This window comes from Scyliorhinus torazame, chromosome 2 (assembly GCF_047496885.1).
Source record: "Scyliorhinus torazame isolate Kashiwa2021f chromosome 2, sScyTor2.1, whole genome shotgun sequence".
Lineage (NCBI taxonomy): Eukaryota > Metazoa > Chordata > Chondrichthyes > Carcharhiniformes > Scyliorhinidae > Scyliorhinus > Scyliorhinus torazame.
The window spans coordinates 84923468-84939245 of NC_092708.1; the positions used below are offsets into that span (position 1 = coordinate 84923468).

At 50.3% G+C, this 15778-nt stretch overlaps 1 protein-coding gene across 2 annotated transcripts in view; it reads right to left on the reverse strand.

The window, feature by feature from the left end:
* Positions 1-15778, reverse strand: part of LOC140389267 (low-density lipoprotein receptor-related protein 2-like) — a 533746-nt gene that overhangs the window by 37394 nt on the left and 480574 nt on the right. For both annotated transcript variants that reach the window (XM_072473460.1, XM_072473452.1), the window contains 3 exons: positions 14786-14929; positions 7162-7327; positions 6521-6649 (listed from right to left, as the gene is read on the reverse strand). In XM_072473460.1, coding sequence (XP_072329561.1) covers positions 6521-6649; positions 7162-7327; positions 14786-14929 — 439 coding nt within the window. The remainder of the gene's footprint in view (positions 1-6520; positions 6650-7161; positions 7328-14785; positions 14930-15778) is intronic.

Here is a 15778-nt window from a genome sequence, read left to right on the forward strand (position 1 = left end):
TGGAAGGAAGCAAGGGCAGCACGGTGGCGCAGTGGTTAGCATTGCTGCCTCACGGCGCCGAGGTCCCAGGTTCGATCCCGGCTCTGGGTCACTGTCCATGTGGAGTTTGCACATTCTCCCCGTGTTTGCGTGTGTTTCGGCCCCACAACCCAAAGATGTGAAGGGTAAGTTGTGTCATAATATCCACTCGTATATAATGAAATGCAGACAGGCAGTGATTGACACACAGGATGACCAGTAAGCACACAGTGCAGCCAATCACCAGACAGGACACTACCACTACAAAGCCAAAGGGCACTAGGTTTCCCGCTCTCTCGGGACCCAGCCACTGAGACAGTCAGAGTCCATGAGCTTGCAAGTGCAAACACCATGCGGTAGCTAGTAAGTCTGGTCAGGCTACTACAAGGTCTCCAGTCAGTTCAGTATACTGTCGACCCACAGCTGAATATGTATATCAGTTCTATCGTTGACTAAAACAGTGTTGGATCTTCTCCAGTGTTAGATGTCTGTTTCTAGTTTCCCTGCATCGAGTGCAGTCCACATCGAACCTACCTGCCGAACACATCATGGTACCAGAGTGATACTGATCTTGACGGACCTACCTCGAGTGAATCAGCATTTACCAGCAAGCAGCGATCCGGTGAAATGGAAAACATCCAGCCTCCTCCGCAGCTCCGCATCTCCGGCAACCTCGGCGCCAATTGGAAAATCTTCAACCAAAAGTTCCTCTTGTACATCAAGGCCTCCGACCTCCAAGCAGCATCGGATGCCAGGAAGATCGTGCTATTTCTCTCCACTGCGGGGGACCACGCCATCCACATCTACAACTCCCTTACGTTCGCTGGCGGTGAATTAAAACAAAATTCAAAACAGTCCTGCTGAACTTTGACAACCACTGCGACATTGAGGTGAATGAGGGCTTTGAACGGTACGTATTCCAGCAAAGGCTTCAGGGTAAGGATGAACCTTTTCAGTTCTTCGTGACCCATCTCCGAATCCTAGCACAGTCATGCAACTATGACTCGACGGCTGATTCCATGATCCGGGATCAGGTCGTTTTCGGGGTCCACTCCGACTCCCTTCGGCAGCAGCTCCTGAAAGTCAAACAGTTGACCCTCTCTGTCGCTATCGAGATGTGCTTTGTCCATGAGCATGCTAAGAATCGTTACTCCCACATCAGGGCGGCAGAAACTGAAAAGCTGGCCTCCCACGAGGTGGAACGGGTGCAGGCCATTGCACAAATGTAGGGCCTGAGCATCGAGGAGAGTGGCCGTTTCGCGCGCTTTTCCTGGATCCCTGCGCATGTGCGCCACGACCGAGTGGACGACGAGCCCGACAACCCAACTGCGCAGGTGCGTACGTCGACCGACCGCACTGCGCATGTGCGATGGCGCACGGAACGCACTGACGTTGGCGTTATGACGTGTCCAAATTGTGGCCCCGCCCATTTAAAGTGGCAATGTCTGGCAAAAGGATGCCGGTGTCTACAGGGTGGCAAGCTTGGCCACTACGCAGCCCTTTGCAGATCTGCTCCACCGCTCGGCAGCCAGCGATCCCAGCTGCGGCACAGAAGTGTCCGCTCAATACAACAAGGCATGCCAGATTCCGATCCCGACAGCCCAACAGACCCTGATGGTGAGTGCCTCAAGTCCCCATACCGGGTGGGCATCATAACTACACATGCGCTGCCTTCCACCACAACGGCGAAACGCCTCTCGATCCTCAGTGTGGATCCCGACGACGAGTGGTGTGCTGTTCTCACAGTTAACAAGGCTCGCATCCAATTTAAACTGGACACCGGCGCATCAGCAAACCTCATCTCAAAATCCGACCTCGACACCATCCACGCCTGACCAAGCATTCTTCCACCGGCTTGCCGTCTCATTGACTACAATGGCAATGCATAGCTGCCAGTGGCTCCTGTCAACTAGGGGTATCCAACAAGGCGATCAAGGCAACACTGCGGTTTGAAATCGTCGGGCCTGACAGAGCGTCCCTGCTCGGTGCTCGAGCCTGCAAGCTCCTGAACCTGATTCAGCGAGTCCACACCATGTCATCATCACCGGCGACGGCCTTGCCTGATGGAATCGTGCAAGCCGTCATAGATAATATTATCACGCAGTACCACAGCGTATTCGACGGAATGGGCACACTCCCATACCGATATATAATCCTGCTCAAGCCGAACGCCACCCCTGTAATTCATGCACCTCGCCGGGTGCCGGCACCCCTCAAGGATCATCTGAAGAAGCAATTACAGGACCTCCAAGACTAGGGCATCATATCGAAGGTCACAGAGCCAGCAGACTGGGTCAGCTCCATGGCCTGTGTAAAGAAGCCGTCAGGGGAGCTTCGCATTTGCATTGACCCTAAGGATCTAAACCGCAACATCATGCGGGAGCATTACCCGATACCAAAACGTGAAGAGTTGACCAGTGAGATGGCTCATGCCAAATTCTTTACTAAGCTGGACGCCTCCAAGGGTTTTTGGCAAATACAGCTGGACGCGTCCAGTCGCAAGCTGTGCACGTTCAACACCCCGTTTGGTCGCTACTGCTACAACCGGATGCCTTTTGGGATCAAATCCAAATCTGCCTCTGAAGTATTTCACCGCTGTGGTAATACCAGGTATTGCGGTACCAGAGAGAGGAATAACCATTGGCTAGACCGCGGGGTCTACCATTGGGCAATGTACATAGCCCCGCCTCTATAAGAACCAATGCCGTCCCAGCAGCCTTCACTTCTGTAACTTCGCTGCTGGGTACAGTTCTATCTGATTAAAGCTGAATCGATATGACTCCACGTGGACTCAAGCGTATTGATTACATAGAACATAGAACATAGAACAATACAGCGCAGTACAGGCCCTTCGGCCCACGATGTTGCACCGAAACAAAAGCCATCTAACCTACACTATGCCATTATCATCCATATGTTTATCCAATAAACTTTTAAATTGCGTATCAATTTAATCAGATAAGTACTTCTGAAGGATGGATCTCCACATCAAGCCGACGTGCCTTCAGCTCAGCCCGCATGCAGAAAATTCTACCGAGATTTTTAAGCATTGGCTGGCATGCTTCCAGAGCTACCTCGAGACGGCTGCCGACACCCCCACGGAAAGGCAGAAAATGCACCTCCTATGCTCGCGGGTCCGCATCATGGAACAGATGATGGAGGGCATCGAGGGGGTGCGAGTGTACGTTGACGACGTAATTATCTGGTCCACAACCCATATAGTGTCGACCCACAGCTGTATATGTATATCAGTTCTATCGTTGAATAAAACAGTGTTGGATCTTCTCCAGTGTTAGACGCCTGTTTCTAGCTTCCCTGCATCGAGTGCAGTCCACTTGCCCCTTAATTGGAAAAATGAATTGTGTACTCTAAATTTATTTTTTAAAAAAGAAAAAATGTTGGAAGGAAGCAGCTGGTTTGGCCTCGGACATTACCCTGAGCAACTCCTGCAGTGATGTCCTGAAGCTGAGATGACTGAACTCCAATAACCACAACCATCTTCCTTTGTGCCAGGTATGACTCCAACCAGTTTAGAGTTCCCCCCCCTGATTCCCATGGATTCAGTTTTTGTAGGAATCCGTGATGTCATGCTCGATCAAGTGCTACGTTGATGTCAAGGGGGGAGAGGGGGGAAGTTTCTTCATACTTCTTCATATTGCTTCATATGTCTTCATATCAGGTGAAGTGAATCGAATTGGCTGAAGACTGGCATCTGTGATGCTGGTGATCACTGGAGGAGACCGGCATGGATCATCCACTTGACATTTCTGGGTGAAGATTATGGCAAATGCCTCAGCCTTGTCTTTTGCACTGATGTTCTGGGCTCCTCCATCATTGAGGAAGGGGATATTTGTGGCGACTCCTCCTCCAGTGAGTTAATTGTCCACCACTATTTACCACTAAATGTGGCAGTGTTACAGAGCTGCAGAACTAATCCATTGGTTATGGAATCACTTAGCTCTGTCAATCACTTGCTTCTTCTTTTATGTTTGGTTACAGCACAACCATGGGCAGCACGGTAGCACAGATGATTAGCACTGTGGCTTCACAGCGTCAGGGTCCCAGGTTTGATTCCCTGCTGGGTCATCGTCTGTGCCGAGTCTGCACGTTCTCCCCGTGTGTGCGTGGGTTTCCTCCGGGTGCTCGGGTCTCCTTCCACAGTCCAAAGATGTGCAGATTAGGTGGATTGGCCATGATAAATTGCCCTTAGTGACCAAAAAAGATTAGGAGGGGTTATTCGGTTACGGGGATAGGGTGGAAGTGAGGTTAAAGTGGGTCTGCGCAGACTAGATGGGCCGAATGGCCTCCTTCTGCACTGTATGCTCTATGTTCACAGAAGGAGGCCATTCAGCTTGTTGTGTCTGCACCGGCTCCCTTATATTGTTTGGCATGCAAGTAGTCCTGTGTTGTAGCTTCACCTGGTTAAAACGTCATTTTTCCGTTCGCCTGATGCTGCTCCTGGTAGGCTCCCCTGCACTCGATTGAACCAGGGTTGATTCCCTGCCTTGGTGGCAATGGTAGAGTCGGGGATATGCCAGGCCATGAGTTACATATTGTAGCTGAATACAATTCTGCTGCTGCTGATGGCCCACAGCGCCTCATGGATGCCCAGTCTTGAGTTGCTAGATCTGTTCTGAATCTATCCCTTTTAGCACGGTGGTAGTGCCACACATGATTGAGGATATCCTAAATGTGAAGATGGGACTTTGTCTCCATAAGGACTGTCTGGTAGTCACTCCTAGCAAAGCTGTCGCCGCCCAATGCATCGGAGGCAGGTACGTTGGTGAGGGTGAGGTCAAGTCTGTTTTTCCCTCATGTTGGTTCCCTCACCACCTGCTGCAGCCCAGTCCAGCAGTTATGTCCTTTGAGACTCAGCCAGTTCGGTCAGTAATGGTTCTGCCGAGCCACACTTGGTGATGGATATTGAAATCCCCCACCCAGAGGACATTCTGTTGCTTTGCCAGCCTTAGTACTTCCTCCAAGTGGCATTCTCATAGAGTACACTCACTACACACATGAAAACACAAGGAAATCCAGAGCAAGAAAAGGCTGCTTATTTCACAGTCCAAGAATGGTTATTCTAACATGCATTTCCCTCTCATACTGCTTCCGACTTTTTAACTTTAGGGAACACTGAATTGCTTCTGAACAAATAAAAAATAGGGCTAGGCATAAATTCCTTTGTAACCCCCAAACCCACGTCTTGTGGATTTAATTCGAGCTCCCTCTGACGTCGTATGGGGGTTGTTTTCGTATATTTGCTATATGTGCGGAAAGATTGGTTGTTCAATATTTTTCCAATCTCTAATCTTACAAATTTAGTAAATAGGATTCATTAGAGACATTTCAGTAGCAGGTGATAACTGAAATGTAAACTACAATAGATTCTTGGTGAAGGAGGAATATATTTTTTTACTTTCTATCTGACCTGTGATCAAAATGTATTCCTATATTGCCTGTGAAGGTGTTTTAACTAATTACATTTTCAAAGGTTGTAATAGAAGAAAGAACTTGCATGTTATAGCACCTACTTCATAATCATGGTACATTGCAAAGCATGTCACTGTCAATGAATCACTTTTTCCAAATAATTATTGTTGCAATGGCGGTAAATGGCTATCAATTTTGACAAGATCCGACAAATAGCAAATGAGTTCATGAGCCAGTTAATTTATGCTTTGGCTGTGGGAAGAATGCTGGTATTGAGAACTGCCTGATTTTCTTCAAATAGTGCAATTCATCCGAATAGGCAGATGGGGCCTTGTTTTGATGTCTGGTCCAAAGATGATACCTCCAGCAATTCAGCATTCCATCAGTACCATTCTGGGCAGCATGGTAGCAGAGTGGTTAGCACAGTTGCTTCACAGCTCCAGGGACCCAGTTTCGATTCCCGACTTGGGTCACTGTCTGTGCGGAGTCTGCATGTTCTCCCCGTGTCTGCGTGGGTTTCCTCCAGGTTCTCCGGTTTCCACCCACAGTCCAAAGATGTGCAGGTTAGGTGGATTGGCCATGCTAAATTTCCCTTAGTGTCCAAAAAGGTTGGATGGGGTTACTGGATTACGGGCATAGGGTGGAGGTGTGGGCTTGGGTAGGGTGCTCTTTCCAAGAGCTGGTGCAGACTCAATGGGCCGAATAGCCTCCTTCTGCACTGTAAATTCTATGAAGTGTCAAATATATTTCTGTGTTTAAACCCGGAAATGGGACCTAATGTCAAAACCTTCTGGCCCAAGGCTGACTGATATCAATTAAAGGTGGAATTGAAACTGTTTGTGAGAAAGAATGGGAAGAATTTAAATTAACCCTTTCACCATTTAAAGTCAATGTTCATTATTCTTCATAAAAAGTTCAATATTTTTCAGAAAAAAATTCAACATTTTTCAGAAAGGCAGCTTTTTTTTAACAAAAAACAAATTACCGATGTCAGTCGGGAATATTAAATATTAAAATCTAAACCATGGATACAATCTCACCCTGGAACTGACTGTTTTAACAATTTACTTACCCAAGTTTAGGATTTACAGAAACAGCAGCTGGCTGGTCAAGTTGAGAGAAAACCAGCCATTTCCTGTACCTTCCATCTAATTTTGCCACCTCAATTCTGTTTGTACTTGCATCAGTCCAATAAATATGCCTTGAAAACAAATTTAAAACGAGTTTGTTGGAATTAACATCTTTTCAACCATTTATTATATCAAGAACAGCAATGAAATGAAGGTTAGCACATCAAAAAGTAAGTTCTTCCATTGATTCAATGTAATTCATTCTCCACACAAGTTGGATTTCTGGTCCGCTCAATGAGAAAAATGGATGCAGAGGGCATTGAGGTTATCCCAGTCCACCCTGCAATGCTTCCGATGGGCTGAGGGGGAACAGGACTAAAAGAAATCCGTAACGAAGTGGAAGGTAGGTCCTAAATGACCCTGAATTTGCATCAGATTTGGGGGGTGTTGAGAAGGCGCGGGGAGAGGAAGGATTGGAAAATACAAAATCTGTTTCTCTGTCTTGGCCGAGGACTTCAGTAGAAGCCATGAAGCTGATTCAAAGAGGTCAGCTAACTGATCATGAAAAATTCAATTTCCCAAACAATCCAAAACTAAACTACAAACAATATCCGACTTAAATCTACATTTTGTTGCTCCTTACTTTCCAACCCAGTCCACAGCAATACCATCAGGTGTCACTATATATTTCAGATTTAAGTCCTCTGCTGCAGCTGGATTGTCTCCATTGTCATCAAATGTGGTGATAAAAGCTCGTTTTATAGTACCAAACTCTGAGCCATGTCCCAGGACAGTCCAGTACACAACACCTGCAGAAAGGAGAAAGCTACAGTTACTTTTTATTGTGTCTTGGAAACGTATGGGATTAAATGAGCAATGGGGTTTTCCTCTTGAACTGTATTCAATATGTGGTGCACTCCACTCGCTCTATATTTTGGGAAAGTAAATGAAAAATACACCGTTACAAATTGCTCATTCCATGTGATGGAGCTCTTCACTTTGTAGCTCGGTGTAAATGGAATGAATCCCATTGCAACCATGATGCTAGGTTAAGACAACAGATATGCCACAGACAGGAGCAGCTGAAGGAATTCTCCATGCTGATTTAATATTTAATGAATACTGTATATTTTGATATGTTTTGCCTTTTTAATGTCCAAAATAAAGGACAAATAGGGAGATAGCAATAGCAGTTTTCAAAGAACGCTATGGATAGCTAGTTTTAAAAACATTTTTGCACTAGTGCGATTTTTACTATAGGGTTCATTGGAGCAGTACAGAGTGTATGCTGGGTAAATCAGCATGGAAGTTCTATGAGTTGTCATGGAGAGTAGGAGGGGCCATTGGGGTGGGTAGAGGGAAATTGGTTGGCATTGAGTGCAGCCCAATAGCACAGTGTGTAGCATTGTTGCTTCACAGTTCCAGGGTCCCAGGTTCGATTCCCGGCTTGGGTGACTGTCTGTGCGGAGTCTGCATGTTCTCCCTGTGTCTGTGTGGGTTTCCTGCGGGTGCTCCGGTTTCCTCCCACAAGTCCCGAAAGGCATGCTGTTAGTTGAATTGGACATTCTGAATTCTCCTTCAGTGTACCCGAACAGGTGCCGGAATGTGGTGACCAGGGAATTTTCACAATAACATCATTGCAGTGTTAATAATATCATTATTAGAGACTTCCGGTTGCGGCGATGCGGAGCTAAGCCGCTCGATTCGGCAGCTCCCGCGATTACGGACTTTCGGGCTCTCCAGAGGAGCCCCAACGGAAATTTTCGAAGACGTCCCACGTGGGAAGGTGAGAGCAAGGTCCCCCTTCACAGTATATGGAACGGACAAGAAGTGGAACGGCTAAAAAAGCGGCGTTGGAGCAGCGAGGGAAGCGAGGGAAGAAAAACAAGATGGCGGCAGCCAGAGATAAAGCGGAATGGGGGCCGGAGCTGCAAGAGTTTATCAAGCGCTGTTTTGAGGATCTGTGGAAAGAGATGCTGGCGCCTATGCTATCGGTGATCGAAGGATTAGGGATGACCCAGAAGGCCCATGAGGTAAAGATCCAGGAGGTGCAGAAAAAAGTCGATGGGAACGAGGATGAGATCTTGGGCCTGGCGGTGAAGCTGGAGAGGCACGAGGCGCTGCACAAGAGGTGGGCGGAAAGATTCGAGGACCTGGAGAACAGGTCGAGGAGAAAGAATCTTCAGATCCTGGGTCTCACTGAAGGAGTGGAGGGGGCCGATGCCAGGGCATATGCGAGCACGATACTCGAGTCGCTGATGGGTGCGGAGGCCCCTCCGAGGCCTCTGGAGCTGGATGGGGCACATCGGGTGCTGGCGAGGAGGCCCAAGGCCAACGAGCCGCCAAGGGCGATTGTGGTGAGGTTTCATCGTTTCACGGACAGAGAGAGGGTCTTGAGATGGGCCAAGAAAGAGCGGAGCAGCAGCTGGGAGAATGTGGAGATCCGAATCTACCCAGACTAGAGCACGGAGGTGGTAAAGAAGAGAGCGGGTTTCAACCGGGCCAAGGCGGTGCTGCATCGGAAGGGAGTGAGATTCGGAATGCTGCAGCCAGCGCGATTATGGGTCACATTCCAGGATCAACATCACTACTTTGAAACGCCTGAGGAGGCTTGGACCTTTATCCAAACTGAAAAGTTGGACTCAAACTGAGGGTTTGTGGGGGTGGGGGGGATGTTGGATGTTTGTTGTACACAGGGTTTTAATCACGCGCAGGAAATGTTCCATGGGTTGGGTGATGAATGGCGATGGGGAAAGGATCGGATGAGAAGACTGTGCGAGAAGGTGGGCGCCGGTGCTGGAGGGAGGGGAGGCCCGGGGATGGGGGAAATGAAATAAGGCCGCGACAGGAGCTGTGCCAGAGGGGGCGGGGCAGGCTCAGGAAAGCGCGGGCTTTTTCCCGCGCTAGGGAAGGACGGAGGTGGGGGGGGAGTGGAGGAGCGCACACTGATTGTTGGGGAGGGGAGATTCCCACACGGGGGGGTCAATGGGAAGCCGGGGTCAGCAGGAGTCAGCTGACTTACGGGAGTGTTATGGGGGGAGCAAAAGAGCTAGACTCGGGTCTAGCGGGGGGGGGGGGGGGGGGGGGGTGGGTGGAATAGGGTTGCTGCTGCACTGGCCGAGGGGGAATTGGACACAGAAGAGGTGGTCGGGGCGGGGGTCCCCCGTCTGGGGGACTGGAGGGTGAGGGCAGCGCGGGCACGGGACTGGCCTAGAAAAGGTGATGGCTAGTTGGCGGGGAGTGGGGGTGGGAGGCCCCCCAATCCGGCTGATAACGTGGAATGCGAGGGGCCTGAATGGGCCGGTAAAGAGGGCCCGAGTGTTCGCGCACTTAAAGGGACTGAAGGCAGACGTGGTCATGCTCCAGGAGACACATTTGAAGGTGGCAGACCAGGTCAGGTTAAGAAAGGGATGTGTAGGACAGGTATTCCATCGGGGCTGGATGCGAAGAACAGAGGGGTGGCAATATTAGTGGGGAAGCGGGTGTCGTTTGAGGCCAAGAATATTGTAGTGGACAATGGAGGTCGATACGTGATGGTGAGCGGTAGGTTGCAGGGGACGTGAGTGGTAATGGTAAATGTATACGCCCCGAACTGGGACGATGCTGGATTCATGAAGCGTATGTTGGGGCGCATTCCGGGCCTGGAGGTAGGAAGCTTGATAATGGGTGGGGATTTCAACATGGTGTTGGACCCAGCACTGGACCGCTCCAGATCCAGGACCGGAAAGAGGCTGGCTGCGGCCAAGGTGCTTAGGGGGTTTATGGACCAGATGGGGGGAGTGGATCCGTGGAGGTTTGCCAGGCCGCATGCCAGGGAATTTTATTTTTTCTCCCACGTGCACAAAGCCTACTCCCGGATAGATTTTTTTGTTCTGGGCAGGGCGCTGATCCCGAAAGTGGAGGGAACGGAGTATTCGGCCATAGCCATTTCAGATCACGCCCCGCACTGGGTGGAACTGGAGTTGGGAGAGGAGAGGGACCAACGCCCGTTGTGGCGGTTGGATGTGGGACTGCTGGCAGATGAGGCGGTGTGCGGGAGGGTGAGGGGTGCATTGAAAGGTACTTGGAGGCCAACGTCAACGGAGAGGTGCAGGTGGGGGTAGTATGGGAGGCGCTGAAGGCGGTGGTCAGGGGAGAGTTCATCTCCATCAGGGCTCATAGGGAGAAGAGAGAGGGCAGGGAAAGGGAGAGGTTAGTGGAGGAGATTTTAAGAGTGGACAGGAGATACGCAGAGGCCCCTGAAGAGGGACTACTTAGGGAAAGGCGAAATCTCCAGACGGAGTTCGACCTGTTGACCACAGGGAAGGCAGAGGCACAGTGGAGGAAAGCGCAGGGGGCGACGTATGAGTATGGGGAGAAGGCGAGCCGGATGCTGGCACACCAGCTCCGTAAGAGGATGGCAGCGAGGGAGATAGGTGGAGTCAAGGATGGAAGGAGAGCTACGGTGCGGCGTGCGATGAAAGTAAATGAGGCATTCAAGGCCTTCTATGAGGAGCTGTACAGATCCCAGCCCCCAGCGGGGGAAGAGGGGATGCGACGATTCTTGGACCAACTGAGGTTCCTGAGGGTGGAGGAGCAGGAGATGGCTGGTTTGGGGGCACCAATTGGGTTGGAGAAGCTGATTAAAGGTCTGGGGAGCATGCAGGCATGGAAGGCCCCGGGACCGGATGGGTTCCCGGTTGAGTTCTATAGGAAGTACGTAGACCTGTTAGCCCCGTTGCTGGTGAGAACTTTTAATGAGGCAAGGGAGGGAGGGACCTTGCCCCCGACAATGTCTGAGGCGACGATCTCTTTGATCCTGAAGCGGGATAAGGACCCACTGCAATGTGGGTCGTACAGGCCGATCTCGCTCCTCAACGTGGATGCTAAGTTGCTGGCAAAAGTGCTTGCTACGAGGATCGAGGACTGTGTCCCGGGGGTGATTCACGAGGACCAGACGGGATTTGTAAAGGGCAGGCAACTAAACACCAATGTGCGGAGGCTCCTAAACGTGATATTGATGCCATCGGTGGAGGGAGAGGCGGAGATAGTGGCGGCTATGGACGCGGAGAAGGCCTTTGACCGAGTAGAGTGGGAGGACCTCTGGGAAGTGCTGCGGAGGTTTGGGTTCGGGGGAGGGTTTATTAGCTGGGTTAAGCTCCTATATAGAGCCCCGGTGGCGAGTGTGGTTACGAATCGGCGGAGGTCAGAGTATTTTCGGCTGTATCGAGGGACGAAGCAGGGGTGCCCCCTGTCCCCCTGTTGTTTGCATTAGCAATTGAACCCTTGGCCATGTCATTAAGGGAGTCTAGGAAATGGAGGGGGGTGGTCCGAGGGGGAGAGGAGCATCGAGTGTCGCTTTACGCAGACGACCTGTTGTTGTCTGTGGCGGATCCAGTGGAGGGGATGGTGGAGGTCATGCAGACTCTAAGGGAGTTTAGGGATTTTTCGGGCTATAAGCTCAATGTAGGGAAGAGTGAGCTCTTTGTAGTACAGTCAGGAGACCAGGAAAGGGGGATAAACGATCTACTGTTGAGGAGGGCGGAAAGGAGCTTTCGGTACTTGGGGATCCAAATAGCTAGGAGTTGGGGGGCCCTACATAAACTTAATTTGACGAGGCTGGTGGAGCAGATGGAGGAGGACTTCAAACGATGGGACATGTTGCTGCTCTCGCTAGCGGGTAGAGTGCAGTCGGTCAAAATGGTGGTCCTCCCGAGGTTTTTTTTTGTGTTCCAGTGCCTTCCAATTGTGATCATCAAGGCTTTTTTTAAGAGGGTAGGCAGGAGCATAATGGGGTTTGTGTGGGCGAATAAGACCCCGAGGGTAAGGAGGGGGTTTCTGGAGCGCAGTAGGGGCAGAGGAGGGTTGGCGTTGCCGAATCTGGGTGGCTACTACTGGGCAGCCAATATGGCGATGATCCGTAAGTGGGTGATGGAGGGAGAGGGGGCGGCATGGAAGAGGTTGGAGATGGCGTCCTGCAAAGGAACGAGCCTGGGGGCGCTGGTGACGGCACCGCTGCCGCTCTCGGCGACAAGTTACACCACGAGTCCGGTGGTGGCGGCAACGCTAAAGATCTGGGGGATGTGGAGATGACACAAGGATGCGATGGGAGCCTCGGTGTGGTCCCCGATCAGAGACAACCATCGGTTTGTCCCAGGGAGGATGGAAGGGGGGTTTCAGAGCTGGCACGGGCAGGGATTAGAAGAATGGGGGACATGTTCATTGATGGGACGTTTACATAAGAACATAAGAATTAGGAACAGGAGTAGGCCATCTGGCCCCTCGAGCCTGCTCCGCCATTTAATGAGATCATGGCTGATCTTTGTGGCCTCAGCTCCACTCTGCGGCCCCTTGCGAGCCTAGGGGCACTGGAGGAGAAGTTTGGGCTACCCCCGGGAAATGCTTTCAGGTACATGCAAGTGAGGGTGTTTGTGAGGCGACAGGTGAGGGAATTCCCGTTGCTCCCGGCACAGGAGATTCAAGACAGGGTGATCTCGGGTGTATGGGTTGGAGAGGGCAAGGTGTCGGCGATATACCAGATGAAAGAAGAGGGGGAGGCTTTGGTAGAGGAGCTGAAGGGTTAATGGGAAGAGGAGCTGGGGGAGGAGATTGAGGAGGGGCTATGGGCTGAGGCCCTAAGTACGGTTAATTCCTCTTCCTCGTGTGCCAGGCTTAGCCTGATACAATTTAAGGTGGTTCACAGAGCGCATATGACGGGGATGAGGCTGAGCAGGTTCTTTGGGGTGGAGGACAGATGTGGGAGGTGCTCAGGAAGTCCGGCGAACCATGTTCATATGTTTTGGTCATGCCCGGCACTGGAGGGGCTCTGGAGGGGAGTTGCGGGAACAGTATCTAAGGTGGTGAAAGTCCGGGTCAAGCCAAGCTGGGGGCTAGCACTATTTGGAGTAGTGGACGAGCCAGGAGTGCAGGAGGCGATAGAGGCCGGCATTCTGGCCTTTGCGTCCCAAGTAGCTCGGCGAAGGATCTTGCTAATGTGGAAGAAGGCGAAGCCCCCCAGCGTGGAGGCCTGGATAAATGATATGGCAGGGTTTATCAAGTTGGAAAGGATAAAGTTTGCCTTGAGAGGGTCTGCGCAGGGGTTCTACAGGTGGTGGCAACCGTTGCTAGACTATCTCGCGGAGCGTTAGATGAAGGTCGGTCAGCAGCAACAGCAACCCAGGGGGGGAGGGTATCTTTCTTGGGGGGGGGGGGGAGGGAGGGAGGGGGGGGGTTTATTTGGGGGGCATTTGAGCAAGAAAATACATGAATGATCCGGAAAACTGACATGTACGGGAGGAATCCAACGTACGAAGCTCTGTATCATATCGATTTACCATGTTCATGTCTTGCTATGCGAGCTTTCTTTCTTTTTGTTACGGGGGGGGGGGGGGGTTGTTTGTAAGGGTGACAAATTTTGTTTAAAAATTCTTAGTAAATATATATTTTTAAAAATATATCATTGTTAGATGGGCATTGGTTGGCAGAGAGGGCATGAGGAACCATTGAGGGTAAACAGAAGACATGTGTTGGTGTGGAGAGTATGAGGGGATATTTTGGGGCTGTAGGGGCAAGGCTTGGCAGGGAGGATATGAGAAATTGTTGGGGGAGGGCAGAGTAGCATGGTATTGGAGTCCTGGAGTGGGGCATTGGTTGGGTTGATATGAAGGATATGAGGTGCAATTGCGGTGGGTGGGGGCAGGAGTTGACATGGAGGCATAGATAGGATCTATTGAAGTTTCCTTTGAAAAGGTTCCCTCATCCAGACAATGGTTCATGACCACTCTGAGGAGTCGTGAACCATGAATCTTTGAGAAGCTTGCCCGACTCCAAGAAAATTGTGGGAGGTTATGAGATACCTACCCCTGCAATGGAGCCGGTCAGGTCTGGCATGCAGAGTGTGGGCAGTTAGGGATAATTGGGGGTGCTGGGAATGAGCTGGGAATACCAGAATCATATCAAAAAATAAGATCCATGGATTTTTAATCTTTGCTCACTATTACCTGAAGTAGATTCATCAGCATAATTAAACCCAATTATTATTTTTTTTAATTTAGAGGACCCAATTCATTTTTTCCAATTAAGGGGCAACCTAGCGTGGCCAATCTACCTACCCTGCACATCTTTGGGTTGTGAGAGCAAAACCCAGGCAAACACGGGGAGAATGTCCACACAGACAGTGACCCAGAGCCAGGATCGAACTGGAGACCTTGGCAGCGTGAGGCAGCAGTGCTAACCACTGCGCCACCGTGCTGCCCTGATTAAACCCAATTTTAACACTGTTTACATACTGAGATCTGGATCTTCTGAATCCCAAATATAATCAATGGCTTTGATGTCCTCCTCATTCTGAATATAGTCCGTATATCGTTCAGATGACATGCTGTATCGCCGAATTCGTACACTGTCTGGCAAGAGCAGGATGGGAGGATTCCCTGAAATTCAAAAGGAGAACCTATTAATATTTCTGTCTTCTTCATTATTCTGAACCTTTCATCTGCATTTTGCCATCAGACATGGGTGTATGCAGTGTCAGGGCAAGAAGCACTTCTTGGGCATGTTTACCGGTTTGCCATCTTTCCATATGTCTTATCGGTCTTTAGAACACATTCAGCATGATTGGCGTGAGTAAATGAAAGAAAGTAGAACATAGAACATAGAACATAGAACAATACAGCGCAGTACAGGCCCTTCGGCCCACGATGTTGCACCGAAACAAAAGCCATCTAACCTACACTATGCCATTATCATCCATATGTTTATCCAATAAACTTTTAAATGCCCTCAATGTTGGCGAGTTCACTACTGTAGCAGGTAGGGCATTCCACGGCCTCACTACTCTTTGCGTAAAGAACCTACCTCTGACCCCTGTCCTATATCTATTACCCCTCAGTTTAAAGTTATGTCCCCTCGTGCCAGCCATATCCATCCGCGGGAGAAGGCTCTCACTGTCCACCCTATCCAACCCCCTGATCATTTTGTATGCCTCTATTAAGTCTCCTCTTAACCTTCTTCTCTCCAACGAAAACAACCTCAAGTCCGTCAGCCTTTCCTCATAAGATTTTCCCTCCATACCAGGCAACATCCTGGTAAATCTCCTCTGCACCCGCTCCAAAGCCTCCACGTCCTTCCTATAATGCGGTGACCAGAACTGTACGCAATACTCCAAATGCGGCCGGACCAGAGTTCTGTACAGCTGCAACATGACCTCCCGACTCCGGAACTCAATCCCTCTACCAATAAAGGCCAACACTCCATAGGCCTTCTTCACAACCCTATCAACC